The sequence below is a fragment of the Phyllosticta citribraziliensis genome (genome assembly GCF_038025025.1).
Source record: "Phyllosticta citribraziliensis strain CPC 17464 chromosome Unknown J3D65scaffold_2, whole genome shotgun sequence".
NCBI classification, from domain to species: Eukaryota; Fungi; Ascomycota; class Dothideomycetes; order Botryosphaeriales; family Phyllostictaceae; genus Phyllosticta; species Phyllosticta citribraziliensis.
In genome coordinates, this window is record NW_027117339.1 from 453,792 (window position 1) to 467,228 (window position 13,437).

Here is a 13,437-nt window from a genome sequence, read left to right on the forward strand (position 1 = left end):
GGGAAAAAGAGGTAGTGACAAATGAGTAGAAAATGTTCGACTGCTTTCAGGCACGGTAATAGCCAGCAAATGGTGCTCTCCTAATTCATCCCCCCGTCGACCCCGAGCAGGACACCTCGAGATATATGCGCTCCCACGAACACCAACCCATATCGATAAAATTAGCAAGACGAAGATCTGATCGTGCGCAGTAACCATCAGTCAGTGCGTCCATCAATGATGTGATGGTGTTTGCTGCTCTCTGTCTGGACGTCGTCTGTCTGTGTCTCCGTCTGTCGGGTGTTTGCTCCGCCGCAGCGAGCCACAGCCCGGTCTGTCTCCATCGCAGTTGCGTCAGTCAGACATTCAAAAATCAATGGGACGGGCCGTCAAAGCCTCCAAGCAGCACCTTAGACCCGGTAGGCGGGTCGCGGGTAGCGGGTCGCCGCGGGGTGCGTCTATTCTTCCATGCACGCATGTCTCGTCCAAACGTCTCGTTTGCGCAATGACACGTTCGATTTACCGCAACCACTGACGCGCGCAAGACTGCTGCAAAAGTAAAAAGCGACGAGCGGTGAAGAAAAAGTCGCCGTCGGGAGATTGCGTGTGGTGTTCGGATGGCAGCCGAAGTAGGACGATTATGTTGTGGTGGAGAGCTTGATGAGAGATGGATGGTCATTCGCGTATTTGGCCTGTCGATGCAGCAGCACGCTGAGACAGACAAGCTTAATTTTGGGACCGCTCGCTCGCCTACACACGGAATAGGTACGTACGCATTGCAAGACAAGACAAGACAAGACAAGACAAGACAAGAGGCAAGACACGTCAGTGCGCGCGGATGCGCGGCTACGGTCTATAATTGTTTTGTCGGAACGGCCGACCGAGCGCTTGTTGGCTTTTTCGACTGGTCAATTTGGGCATGTATCATGACGCTGCGAACACGTAGGGATTCAAGGAAAATGGTCTGATTCGATAAATCAGAGATATCGGTTCCATCTGTGGGGGCATCATAATTCCGCATCTACTTTGAAAGGGACAAGCGTCCCCAAAAGCATCCACCATAGCGCCCAATGTCGACCTCCCCTCAGTAAACTACGGACGGCAAGGAAGAATATCACCGAAAAAGCTCATCTCAGGTCCGTCGCCCTCTCATCACGCTTGAATATGAGCCGAAAGCGAAATGAGGTAGGCAAAAGCAAAAAAGACGAGGTGAGATCTGAGAGAAAAGAAAAAGCACAAAAGCTCCGACTGGCCCCACCGTTCAATGTCTGTCACCATTGCCTTGTCTTTTTCTTTTTCTCGTTCTTAATTTTCTTTCATTAGTTGGTTCAAATGGCCGCATACCTCCTAACGCACCACCGACTTACTGACTCACAGCTTCAAGGTCCCGTTGACTGACAATAGACTGGGACGATAGATGGTAAGGCAAGGAGTCGACAGAGGCCGTCGCGACGGTCGAATTGACCGGCAGCGCCCGTTAGACGATTCGACCAATACACAGCAGGCAGCATATTGTGCAAGTAATGAGGCAGGGCAGAAGCAAAATGCCATTAAAGCTCTTCAGGACCTAGATATCTCCCATCGCAATCCGGTCCATCCACCCACTGCCGCCATTTTTACTCCTTCGTCCGTCTCAACCCGAAGTAGAAAAGCTCTGCTCTCCGCAACGCCCAATCTCTGTGCGCCGCATCCCGCTGTCGATTGGCCGGTGCCCGCTCGCCCTCGAAATGCTGTCTCCCCCGCGCATGTCCGTCCGTCCGTGTGTGTGCATGCCCATCATCGCTTGCAGAAAAGAGAAAGAAAAAAAGGGGGGTTGGTCCACTGCCAGTTCAATCATTCCATTCAGTCCCATTGTGCCTCGCCATGCTATGCTATGCAGATGAAGAAGTCGGGGAGCAGCAACACCAGCAAGAAAAGTGGAAAAAGCAAAAAGAAGCAAAAAAACAGAGAAGTGAAGGGGAAAGCAGCACGGACAGCACGAGGTCCAACTGCGAGGCGGTTGGTTGGGGGAAAAGTTTCCCCGGCGTGTGCTGACAGCAGCCGTGTTTTTCGTCGGAAGAAACCATGCATTCGACCTCCGTTTCGAGGGAGGGGTTTCTGTCGTCGTCGTCATGTGAAAATGTCGTTCGTTGATTGTAAAGTACAGGTGACTTTTAGCGGGCGTCCTTATGAACCAGTCCCTTTGGCTCTGGCAGAAAGGCCCGTTTTCAGAAGCAGTTGGCGTTCCAAGTCTTCGTTCTCGGAAAGAGCAACATGGATGGTGGCGCCTCACTCATGGAGGTAGGTGCACTTGTCACCCTTGATGCATTTCCCCTCCTTCCAGAAGCGGCAAGGCAAGATGAATTGCGGTGGTACATACTCGCCGCCCGGTCCACGACCACCGCGCCACTTCTTGCCCTTCTTGAAGTTGCCGTCACGCCCGTCGTTATTGCCATCGCGACCCCGTTTATTGCGCTCTTCGTCAAAAGTTTGCTGCTGCGGAGGCAGCGAACTTTCTGTCGAAGCTTGCGGGGGAGTCGAGACGCCGAAGCTGGGGGCGGCGCCAGACGATGCGGCGCCACCGAACATGGCCCCGAGATCGAACCCGGACAAGTTTGGAATAGTGGGCATCGATGACATGTTGGGCATGGTCATGGGCATGTTGGAAAAGGCAGTGGTCTGCTGAGGCGGCTGAGGCGGTTGAGCCTGAGCTTGCTGAGGCTGCTGCGCACTCATGTTACCTAGGTTGGCGAGGATGGCTTGAATGTCGATTTTGGATTGCGCCTCCGCGGTGACTGGAGCTGGGGGTTGAGGTTGAGCTGGCTGCTGCTGTGGTTGACTGAACATGGAAAATGTCTTCTCCAAATCGGTCTGTGAGGCGCCCGGCTGAGGTTGCTGTTGAGAGGTAGAGCTGAGCAATGCGAGGATGTGTGAAATGTTGGGTGCTCCCGCTTCGGTGCTTGGAGTTTCAGTCGCAGGAGGAGCAAACTTAGACGCGCGTTCGAGCACGAGCTCCGATGGAGTACCAAATAGCAGAGGTTCCTTCTGCTCAACCTCCTCCGCAGGTGGGTCACGCGGATTCGGTGGCACATCCGCTGATGACGTGTAGAACACGAGTAAAGTGTTGGCCTCATGCTGCTCTTGAACAGCTTTTTCTGGACTCTCCGGCTTCAGTGCTCCTCCGCCATAAGGCTCGTAATTCCTGCTCTTCTCATCGAGCGGGACGTCGGCGAAGTCGACAAGCGAGGGGGAGGCCCACGTTCTCACGTCCTCCTCGCTCGGCCGATCGTCGTCCTCGTCTAGGTCCATCATATCTTTGTGCTGCTTGAACATGCGACCTTCGCCACCGACGTCGTCAACGTCACGGACCATGGCGGCGTCGTGGCCTAACTCCTCTTCCGGGTCGTGAGTGAAGAGTCTCACAGACACAAGCTGACCGGCGTTCTCATGGTCCACCCACTTCACCTTAAGCCTGCGCCTCTGCTCCTTGCGAATACGCTTGGCTCTTTCTTCATCCGACTCGGGCGGTCGATGTTCTTCTGGTTTGACCACGGGCTTTTCTTCCTTCGGTTTGGTCAGGTTTGCCATGGTTTCCGCAAACGAGAAGCGCGGAGCAGCTGGAGTCGGTGCGGGCTTCTTGACTGCAGCAGCAGCAGCAGTTGCCGAGGCAGGCTTTTGACCGTTTGTAATGGCAGATTTCTTCGAAGCCGATTGCAGTCCAGGAAACAAGCTGGGCTTGGGAGCCATTTTCGGTTTGCTTGCTGCCGAAGCTGCACCGCTTGATAATGACGGGGTAGAGGCTGCCAAACTTGGCTTCTTCACCCCTGATGCAGATGCAAGCTTGGCCGCTGCTGACGAGCCGTTGGTGGATGTCACAGTCTTTTTGACCGGGACGGCCGAAGCACCATCTGCGGGACGTGGACGCTTGACGCCTGCGACAGTGGATGACTGAGAAGTCTTGCTCGCCTCTGGCTCCTTTTTGACATCGCTTTTCTTCGAATCTTCTGAGTCGTTACCGCCATTCTTCTTGGAATTTTCCTTTGCTCGCGCAACGATTCGCTGGGCCAGCACCTTGGTACGCTCATCCCCGCGAGTAAGATAGCGTTTGAGGGCGCCGATGAGCTTGGTCTTTTCCAGGTTCTCATAGAGAATATTCTCACAACGAGCGAGCAACTAGGAGCTTGTCAATTTACGTTTATCTGCAATTAATGGAACACGAAAATACCTCAAGAATGGCCTTGGAGAAGAGGTCGTTGTATTCATTGTCTCTAATTCGGTCTGCCAAAAACTGGTACGCAGCGAATAAGAAGGGCGTATTTGCCCCGAGCCTGAAATGGAGAATTAGTCGGCGCACGAATCATTATTTGCCTTGGTCCGCGCATCGTAACCAAGGTAGGGCAGAGAGCTTTTGGGGAGGTGTCAGACATGGTTGGCGCTAATCGCCGCTGCAAAACCATGCTGCACACGGACACGTGACAATGCCAAGATGATGCAAAGCCGCGCAACATTCAAGTCGGCTGCGGCGGTGTTTGTCATCCACAGGGTCCCCGCGCACATAAAAGCGCATCAAGCCCTAAACGAGAGAACCACTGGCTACTTCAAAGGGGTGCCCGAGACCATATTCACAGCGGTCGGACATTGTCGGGATGGGATGGGATCTTTGTGCTTGAGGGGTTTCACGGGGATGCCACTTACGTTCGGATGACGCCTGGATGTCCATACTGAAGCGCGCACTTTATGGCCATCTCCATCTGGTCACGTTGATCCTTGACTCTATCTTTGAGTTGATCAAGGTCTCGCATCTTCTTCTGCTCTGCATCCTTGAGAGACTGCTGATCACCCTTCCAGCGATTGCGAATGGTGGACAAGATCTCCCAGTAATCCTTGAGCGCTTTTCGAATCTCTACAGCATTTGCCGGCAAATTCCGAGGTCGCCACAAGGCCTTCATGGTGTCATAACGCACGCGCTGGAGCATCTCTGTAGGGCGCACTGCAGGGAGAGGAGATGGTTCTGGTATAACCTCATCCTCGGACGAGTCGTATTCAGAATCATCTGAGGACGTCTCTGTTTCCGAAGATGAATCTGTCTCGTCCTTGATGGTCGCAGGAGAACCGGTTCCAGAGAGCGACTTTGTGCGCATGAGCTTCTCGGCAGGGCTCTTTGCTTTCTTGGTCGCCTTTGTGATTTTGCCTGGGAGAAGTTAGCACATCATCGTGTTGGGGCAGCGAAACTAGTACCAGCCAGTCTTGAATCGCTCGCAGCTAGCTTCTTGAGCTCGTTCCTCGATCGCCGGGGCTGATAGACGGGCAAGGCCGCTTCGAAAGAATCAGTACTGTCGGACACTTGGCTACCTGGCGCTTTTGTCTTACACTTCATGGTGGGAAGGTCGAGGGCATTGTTGCCAATGTTGACAAACTCGTGGAGGCGCGTCGAATCAGTGGCTTGCTTGAGCGCATCATAGTCGACCATCAAAAAATTGCCATGCTGGACCGGGGTCGGAGCCGGGGGAAAGTTGGCTACGGGCATCGAGGGAATGGCATTGGCGGTAGGAGGAGTGTGAGAGTAGTCACGGGGCTGACCCGGGACGTTGGGTTTGTGTTGATGCTGAGGCTTGAAGTCAGTCGAAATGGCACAAGACGTTGGAATCAGGGGGAGATTGGTACCTGGTAATTGGGTCCATAGGGCGACTGGATGGTCTTTGGGGCAACAAGGGTTGTCTGCGTGGTGGCATGTGGCGGATACATGGGGTTATTCGAGTCGTATTGCTGGTCAGGGGCAGACGAGTTGGTCATGAGGGCGGGATCCAGGGCAGCTTGTTGCTGGTGGTTGTCGAATTGCTGGCGGATGGCGCCATGATTGGCCACGGGGAAGGACTGGCTCGGAAAAGGCGCAGGACTGTCAGAGAAGTCACGGCCGTAGAGAGGATTGGAGTCGAAGGCGGCAGGCAGGGTTGGCTGTTGATGCTGCTGCTGCTGCTGCCAGGCGGATCCGGGGCGGGGCACGTTTTGGTGGGTAGTGTTGTTTTGATAGTGGCGCTGGTCATGGTTCTGGTTCTGGCTCTGGTTCTGGCTCTGGTTCTGGTTCCACTGGCCATCATGGGGAGCGGGTTGGAACAAGTTATTATGGTAGCCAGCAAGCTGTTGGCCGGGTTGGTGTTTATCGAGGTGCACGTGATTGGAAGCCATGTTGAGCGGGGGTAATTGACCCAAACAAGGCTAGCGTCGGCAGGACGGAAAGACGTCCGATTGGCAGTGACGCAGAGCACTAGGCGCGAACAGGGCCAATTTGGCGGTCGAAGAAGAAGTGGTGAGGAGAAGCCGAAGGCCGCTCAGTGGCTCTCTGGGTGCCCAGGGCAAAGCCAAAGAGGGCCAGCCCCGAATGCGTACCGTATCCGTCCCCGGCTTGTCAGAGGGCCGCCCTGCAGCTGTCTGTCTGTGATGTGGACTTGGCCCGCCTGCCGTTCAGTTTGTGTGCTTGCTTGCCTGCTTGCTTGCCTGCTGACTTGTCCCCGACTCTCTCTCTGTGGGCGATGATCAGAGGGGAAAAAAGCAACGAGCGATCAATCCTGGCCCACGCAGCCTCCGATGCAACAGAGTATTCTTGCGCGACAGCCGTCGCAAAGGTTGTCCGGAGGTTGCAGTTTCAAAGCCGAGAGAATCGCCCGACAAACAGCGCCTTCTCCAGCGACCTGAGCGCACAGCGACGCGAGCCTGCTTACCGACCAGACTTTGTTCTTGGTGTAGGATTGCTGCTGCGATGAGCGACCGTCACTCCAACTCTGCCTCCCACGATGCGACTGCGACTGCGACGCGAGGTGCGAAAACCTTTCGCCGCCTGGGTCAACCCTTTCCTCCAGAGCCAGTTATCTGGCGGGGCACCACAGCAATCGAAGAGTTCACTTATGACGGGAGTTACGCAAGGGAACGGGTAGAAGATGAGCGAGCCGCCATGGATGCGATGATGAAGGGAAACTGGAGCCTTCAAGTCTTTGAAGGGGCGAGGGCGGAGGTGTTGGGGAGACGAGGGACCGCGACAGACGGCCGACCAGACGAGAGTCCAAATAGCCCGCCGCCCGGCGCCCGCCCCAGCGCACGTGCCCCCCGGACTAGCCCCGATCGGGCGCCCACCAGCACCCGGCCACCTGCCTGCGAGCCGGCGCATCACCATCCTGGCGCCGTGGCCTCTCCAAGACTACACAGAACTTCCATTCGCGCCCATTTCTCGCGCCCTCTGACCTGACCTGACCTGACCTGACCCGACCTGCGCTCGCCCTCGCCCTCGCCCTCGCCCCTCGTCTGCGCATGCTGCAACCCTCGATTGCTCGGGAAAGCCAGTAGCTGCCGCGCTGCCCCCCAAGCCCCATCGGCGCCATGGCTGCTCCCACCACCACCTCCGCCTACCACAGCTTGAGGGACCGCCAAGTTGGTGTGGAAGCCCACGCGGACTCTCACATGGCCGCCTGCTAACACGATCTTGTAGCCTCCATCGAAAAGATCCTCAATCTCAACCAAATCTCCGAACAAAACGCAGACGAACACCATGATTCCAACCCCAACGGCCTGCTGCCCAAATCCACTCCCATACTCGACGCGAATGGCCAGCCAATCTGGAAAGTCCTGGTCTTTGACAATCTGGGGAGGGACGTCATCAGCAGCGTCCTCCGGGTCAATGACTTGAGAAGCTGGGGGATCACGATACACCTGTAGGCATTCCCGTTCGCGCCATCCAAGACCATCTGCCGACAACTGTTGACACCTTGCGCCAGGAATATCAACACGATCCGCCATAGCATCCCCGACGTCCCCGTAATCTACCTTGTCGAACCGAATCCCCAGAACCTAGACCTCATTACATCCGACTTGGCCCGCGGGCTCTACTCCCCTGCTTATGTTAATTTTCTCTCTTCGATACCCCGTCCGCTCCTGGAGGACTTTGCCGCCAAGACTGCTGAGCATGGAACCGCGGAGCAACTCGCGCAAATATTTGACCAGTACCTCAACTTCATCGTCTCCGAGCCCGACCTGTTTAGCTTGGGTATGGGCAAGGAAACGTACTGGACTCTGAACAGCGCACAGGTGCACGATGACGTCCTCGACGCCGCTGTAGAACGGATAGTGAGTGGCTTGTTTAGCGTGGTGGTCACAATGGGTGAGATTACTTCTCCCAAAAAGCAGGCGAGCTACCCGGCTGACGACAACAGGGAATATACCCATCATCCGCTGCCCCAAAGGCGGCGCAGCAGAAATGATTGCAGCCAAGCTCGACCGCAAGCTCCGCGACCACATTCTAAACTCGAAAGACAATCTCTTCTCCAATTCAACCCACAAGGGGTCGGCAGGTCACACGCCTTCGTCGAGGCCCGTTCTCGTCATTGTGGACCGCAATGTCGATTTGATCCCAATGCTGTCGCACTCCTGGACCTACCAATCCCTCGTACACGATGTGCTAAAAATGCACCTCAATCGCATCACCGTTGAGTTGCCAGTGGACGAAACCAATCCTGCCAAGGGAGTAACCAAAAAGTCGTACGACTTGAATGCCAACGACTTCTTTTGGTCCATGAATGCGAGCGCGCCGTTCCCAAATGTTGCCGAGGCCATCGACTCTGAGTTGCAGAAGTACAAGCAGGACTCGGACGAAATCACGAAAAAGACGGGCGCCGCTTCATTAGACGACCTTCAAAATGACAGCAGTGCGTCGGTGAAACAGCTCGGTGCCGCCATCACACTGTTGCCGGAGCTGAGGGAGAGAAAGGGACTCTTGGATATGCACATGACCATTCTCACTGCGTTGCTCAAGGCTATCAAGGATCGCCAGCTGGACAACTATTTCCAAATAGAGGAGAATATCACAAAACATTCCAAAAGCCAGATGTTGGATCTCATCAAAGACAACGAAAAGGGCAATGAACCAATGGACAAGCTGCGTCTCTTCATCATCTGGTTCTTGAGCACAGAGCAAGAGGTCTCTCGGACGGACATGGAAGGCTTCGACCAAGCACTTCGAGCGGCAGGGGCCGACACGGCTTCGCTGAGCTACGTAAAGACGTGGGTTGCGTGTTTCCTGGCATTACGGTACCTGTTTTACTGACCACCCACTTGCAGAGTACGAGAAATCACACGCATGACAATGATGTCATCGGCGCCCTCGCAGCCTGCACCGTCGTCGGCATCGAGCGACCTCTTCCGCGGCTTCAGCTCCCTCTCCAACCGGCTGACGGATCGCTTCAAGGATGCTGGCCTTGGGTCCAACTTTGAAAACCTCATCTCGGGCGTCAAGAACTTTTTACCAGCAAATAAAGATCTGACTTTAACCAAGATTACCGAATCGATAATGGATCCGCAAAACGCATCCTCGTCTGCCATTGCAAAGACGGAAAACTACCTCTACTTTGATCCGCGCAGCGCCAACGCCAGGGGGACCATGCCTCCGGCGAGCCAAGCGCGGAACCAACCAGGCGGTCTCGGCGGCGTGGGCCGGGGCATCGAGGCGAGCTTTGGACAGAGACGGCAGGGGTTCAGCGAGGCCATTGTCTTTACGGTGGGCGGTGGCAGCATGGACGAGTACGGCAACTTGCAAGAGTGGGCCACGAGGACCAGCGGAGGAGGTGCGCCGGGTGCTGGGCCTCGAAGAAGGGTGGTTTACGGCAGCACAGAGCTTGTCAATGCCGACGACTTTATCAACAGCGAGCTGGCGAAGCTGGGCAGAGAGAGTACTTAGAAACGCGCATGCCGGGCGGCAAAATGCAAGCTGTGTTGACGCTGTGTTTTAGACGTTCTTGTGTGATGTGAGTGGGCTGATGACTTGGGATATGCGAACGTTGAGCTTCTTGGCTAAGAATAGGTGCGTGCGGAACTCGCAGGCGTCCGTGCTAGAGCTAGTGAGGACGCTGGAAGTTTGACGTCTGGCCTATCACGATGCGGAGAACAGGAGCTGTCGTTGGACGATGGCGTCGCAGCAGTCAGCCACCGGCAGCCAAGAATGTGTCGAGTCTGTTGAGCTACAGTGCCCGGACCTAGAGCTGTTGTTGCCGGCGGGCTGGAGGGCGTAAGTGTTCTAGAAGGTTCGCGACAAGTGTGCAGCGGCAACGCAACGTTAGCCAGGTGTGTACTTGTCAGATCACGGGCGTTGAGCTGGTCGGTCCCGGTCGTCGGTCGATCTCTGGTGGTGGTGCTTTCAGCCATGTCATGATTCGCCAAGACTCTGTTGCTTCGACCGGACCTCCAACGGCCATTTCTTGAACTGGCAAGGCAGAACGCCAACCCAACTCCATCCCAGCAACACGCCCACCTCCGCCCTCTCTCGACGCCCCTCTTCTCACCCACGCTCTCATCATGGCTCCTCCTCGCCGCCGCACCAATCTTCTCAGACGGCGCAGGCGTGACGCCGAGGACGATGAGGGGGCCACCGAGCGCGCCGACGATTCGCAGAGCGAGGCTTCCTTCCTGAGCGACGAGGACCAAGACGCCGACGCCAGCGACCTCAGCGATGGCGAGTCTGTCGCCACGCGCAACGGGAGGAACAAAGCCTCCTCCAACCCCTCGGCCGCGCCCGCCGCTCCGCCTGCGCCGACAGCTTCGTTTGCTCCCGCATCCGACACCGACGCCATGATGAACGGCATCAAGGCCTCGCACGACGCCGCCCAGGCCGTTGACTTTGACAAGCTTGGAGACGACGCCCAGGACAATGCTCAACACGAGCCAGCCCCGATCACCGCCGCTGCCGGCGTTACACAAGCTCCTCCGACTGGTCAGCAATCGACGGCTGCGAGCTCGACAAGCCGACTCGAGACACCAGCGGAGCGTAGACGACGCGAGCACGAAGAGTACAAGAAAAAGCGCGACGAAGATCCGGCCTTCATCCCCAATCGCGGCGCCTTTTTCATGCACGATCACCGCTCGCCCGGTGCTGGGCCCAACGGATTCAAGCCGTATGGCAGAGGCAGAGGCCGTGGCCGAGGAGCTGTTGGCGGTCCCTTCTCGCCTGCAAGGTACGTCCACCCCACACCGTCCCATCTGCATATGAGTCACCGGGACTGACATGTCCTTCAAAGCTTAATGGCACGAGACGATGCCGCAACGAGCGCTCCTTGGACCCATGACCTCCACGAAACCCTCGAAGAGTCTCAACCCCAGCCCGCCGGCGCTCTCCCTACATATGAATCTCACCATCTTCCAACCGACCTGACACAACCACCTAAACCTTCTTCACAAAATGCATCCTCAACACCTCCCGTCAAGTCCTTCTCGTCCACGAAGCTGGTTGGAAATGCACGCATCCGTGTGTCAATAGCTGGCATGAAGGCGCCGATATACTTCTCCGAGGTGCCCATTCGGGAATACACAAAGCTTCCCAATCACCGTCCGCCGCTCCGCCGGGACAAGCCCGTCCGCATTTCTCTGCCGGAACAACCACCGCGCTACATATTCCCTGCTACGGAACGATCCTTCATCTTCATCCCCCGTGCGTTGAGACCGAACCAGCAAGGATTTGGGAGAGGAAGGGGACGTTTTGGCTCATATGGAGGTTTCTCAAGCAGAAGAACAAGTGCATATGGTGGGAGTGTATACACTCCAAGTGTGCTGAGCAGGCGCTCGTCTTTGGCAAGGGACTATCGCGCCGATGGTCTTGTCTCGCCGGCCGGATCCATGATGTCCAGGCCCCCGGGTGCGCCAATGGATCCTAACAGGCCCGTGGTGCGACTTCCGCCAGGGGCACAATCGATTCCATCAGGACCACCAAGTCAAGCAGCCTCAGTGCACGGGGGAGCTACACCAGCTTTCAACATGCCGCCTCAGCAAGGTTACCCCTTGCCACAAGGACCAGCCTACCGGGAAAGATGGGGTGCACCTATACCCATGCACCAGCCAAAGCCCCAGAAACAAGTGTCCATGGCCGGCATCGAATCGCCAGCAAATCTGGCCGTCCACGCCCCTCAGCAGCAAGAGCAAGTGCCCTTTCACCAGCAAGTTCCTCTCAACCCCAACGGTGCTCCGCCTCCACCGTCATATCCTGCCCACGTCTCGACCGGGACTCCTCTTTCCAACATTCCAGAACGTGCAATTCACGCGCAACCCTTCCAACCCTACCAACAGGCCGGGTACGCCCCCCAAGGATTCGCAGCTCCCGCGTACTACTATCCTCCCGCTCCTCCTGGACAGTATCCGCCTGGCTCGGTTGTCCCCATGTTTATGCCGAACCCGCAGCAAGGCGGTTACCAAGCTCCAGCCCCCGTCCCCGCGAGCGTGCCCGCCCCAGCGCCTGCAGGCCCACCGGCTCAGGGTGGCATGGTCGCGCATGAGCAGAATGGCATGGTATACTATTACGACCCAGGCCAAATTGCTTACGCCGCACCTGTGGAAGGATATCCACCGCCTGCGAACTACACAGTGCCTGGAATGGGTGGCATGATGACGCCCAGCCCAGACGGATACTACTACCCCCAAGTACCACCCGGTGGAATGGTCTACTATGCCACGCAGTGAGCCAAGTGGGCAATCAGGGTCGTGGGGACGAGTCTTTGGATGTGACTGGTTGGCGTTTGGGACGCTTCCACCCCCCTTTGATGCTCTTATCAAAAATCTGTTCTTTGCCGACAACCCCCCCTTGCCCCACTTGTTTGATTTTTCATGCCCTCTCAGCAGGATTAATGCAGGAGGTTTCGACATCATCAATGCTCAGCCTGATTTTACTTCATTTGCAGCGATGCACTGTTTTCAAGATGCCCCGGGCCTGTTTTTACCTTTTTGCTTTCTTTTTTTCCCATTTGTTTCGCCGTCTCGGTTTTTCCTGGAATCATCGGTTTCTGACTCTTGCTTCAGCTTCTTATTTCGATTCTTGCTGCGGCAGGTTGCAGCCGCGTTGGGCCATGACGGCCAAGGAGATTGGTTTCTGACGTTCAACCTCGGACGACTCACTCCTTCCTTTTCTTCGCACATGTTGCACCGTTTTCTGTAAGACGACACGAGAAGCACACATTGGCTTCTTCCATTTCCTCTCCTCACCATTTCTCTGACGTGCTCTTTTCTTTTTCTTTCAATGCGTGGGCTTGCTTAGCTTTCTACACTATCTCATTGGTTCGGAGTAGCGAGCGAAGGAGCACTGGCGATTGGTCTTCTATTAACTTTGTTTCATTGCTTGCCTTTTATTCTTCTCTTCTTCGACGCCTTCTTCTCCATGTTCTCTTTCTTTGTTGTTTTCAGGGGGGGAGGGTGTCGTTTTCGCGCTAATTTGCCGTCGTCTCGTGGCTCGTTATCGATCACGTCGGATGCCCGAGCAAAGGGAGGGCTGGTGAGAGCAGCATCAACGCTACAGTCTTTGGGGATGGAGCGGTGCGCGAGTGCTTTCAATCGATCGCGGCTGGCTGGCATCAGAGCTAAACATGACTCTTTCCTAGTGGCTCGCGACGTGGAAGTCGCCTAGTCTGTTGCCACTGGCGGGCGCTCGTTGTGGACCTATTTTCTCTCCATCCAGAACCA

At 56.0% G+C, this 13,437-nt stretch overlaps 3 protein-coding genes across 3 annotated transcripts; 2 read left to right on the plus strand and 1 right to left on the minus strand.

Moving 5' to 3' along the window:
* Positions 1-2,148: 2,148 nt before the first annotated feature.
* Positions 2,149-6,316, minus strand: J3D65DRAFT_200496 (uncharacterized protein). Its single transcript, XM_066794411.1, has 5 exons — positions 5,623-6,316; positions 5,197-5,563; positions 4,654-5,149; positions 4,184-4,286; positions 2,149-4,131 (listed from the first exon to the last, which is right to left on the minus strand). Exons 1-5 carry the CDS (start codon positions 6,142-6,144, stop codon positions 2,248-2,250), a joined length of 3,372 nt encoding a protein of 1,123 aa, XP_066658384.1. The 5' UTR covers positions 6,145-6,316; the 3' UTR covers positions 2,149-2,247.
* Positions 6,317-6,889: 573 nt separating this feature from the next.
* J3D65DRAFT_612588 (Sec1-like protein) lies at positions 6,890-9,723 on the plus strand. Its single transcript, XM_066799033.1, has 5 exons — positions 6,890-7,384; positions 7,439-7,661; positions 7,725-8,107; positions 8,160-9,006; positions 9,064-9,723. The coding sequence occupies exons 1-5, from the start codon at positions 7,330-7,332 to the stop codon at positions 9,677-9,679; spliced, it is 2,124 nt and encodes a 707-aa protein (XP_066658385.1). The 5' UTR covers positions 6,890-7,329; the 3' UTR covers positions 9,680-9,723.
* A 570-nt stretch (positions 9,724-10,293) lies between these two features.
* Positions 10,294-12,444, plus strand: J3D65DRAFT_548238 (CASC3/Barentsz eIF4AIII binding-domain-containing protein; the record flags this gene model as incomplete). The annotated part of the gene is made up of 2 exons (XM_066796899.1): positions 10,294-10,949; positions 11,013-12,444. The coding sequence occupies 2 exons, from the start codon at positions 10,294-10,296 to the stop codon at positions 12,442-12,444; spliced, it is 2,088 nt and encodes a 695-aa protein (XP_066658386.1).
* Between the last annotated feature and the right edge of the window lie 993 nt (positions 12,445-13,437).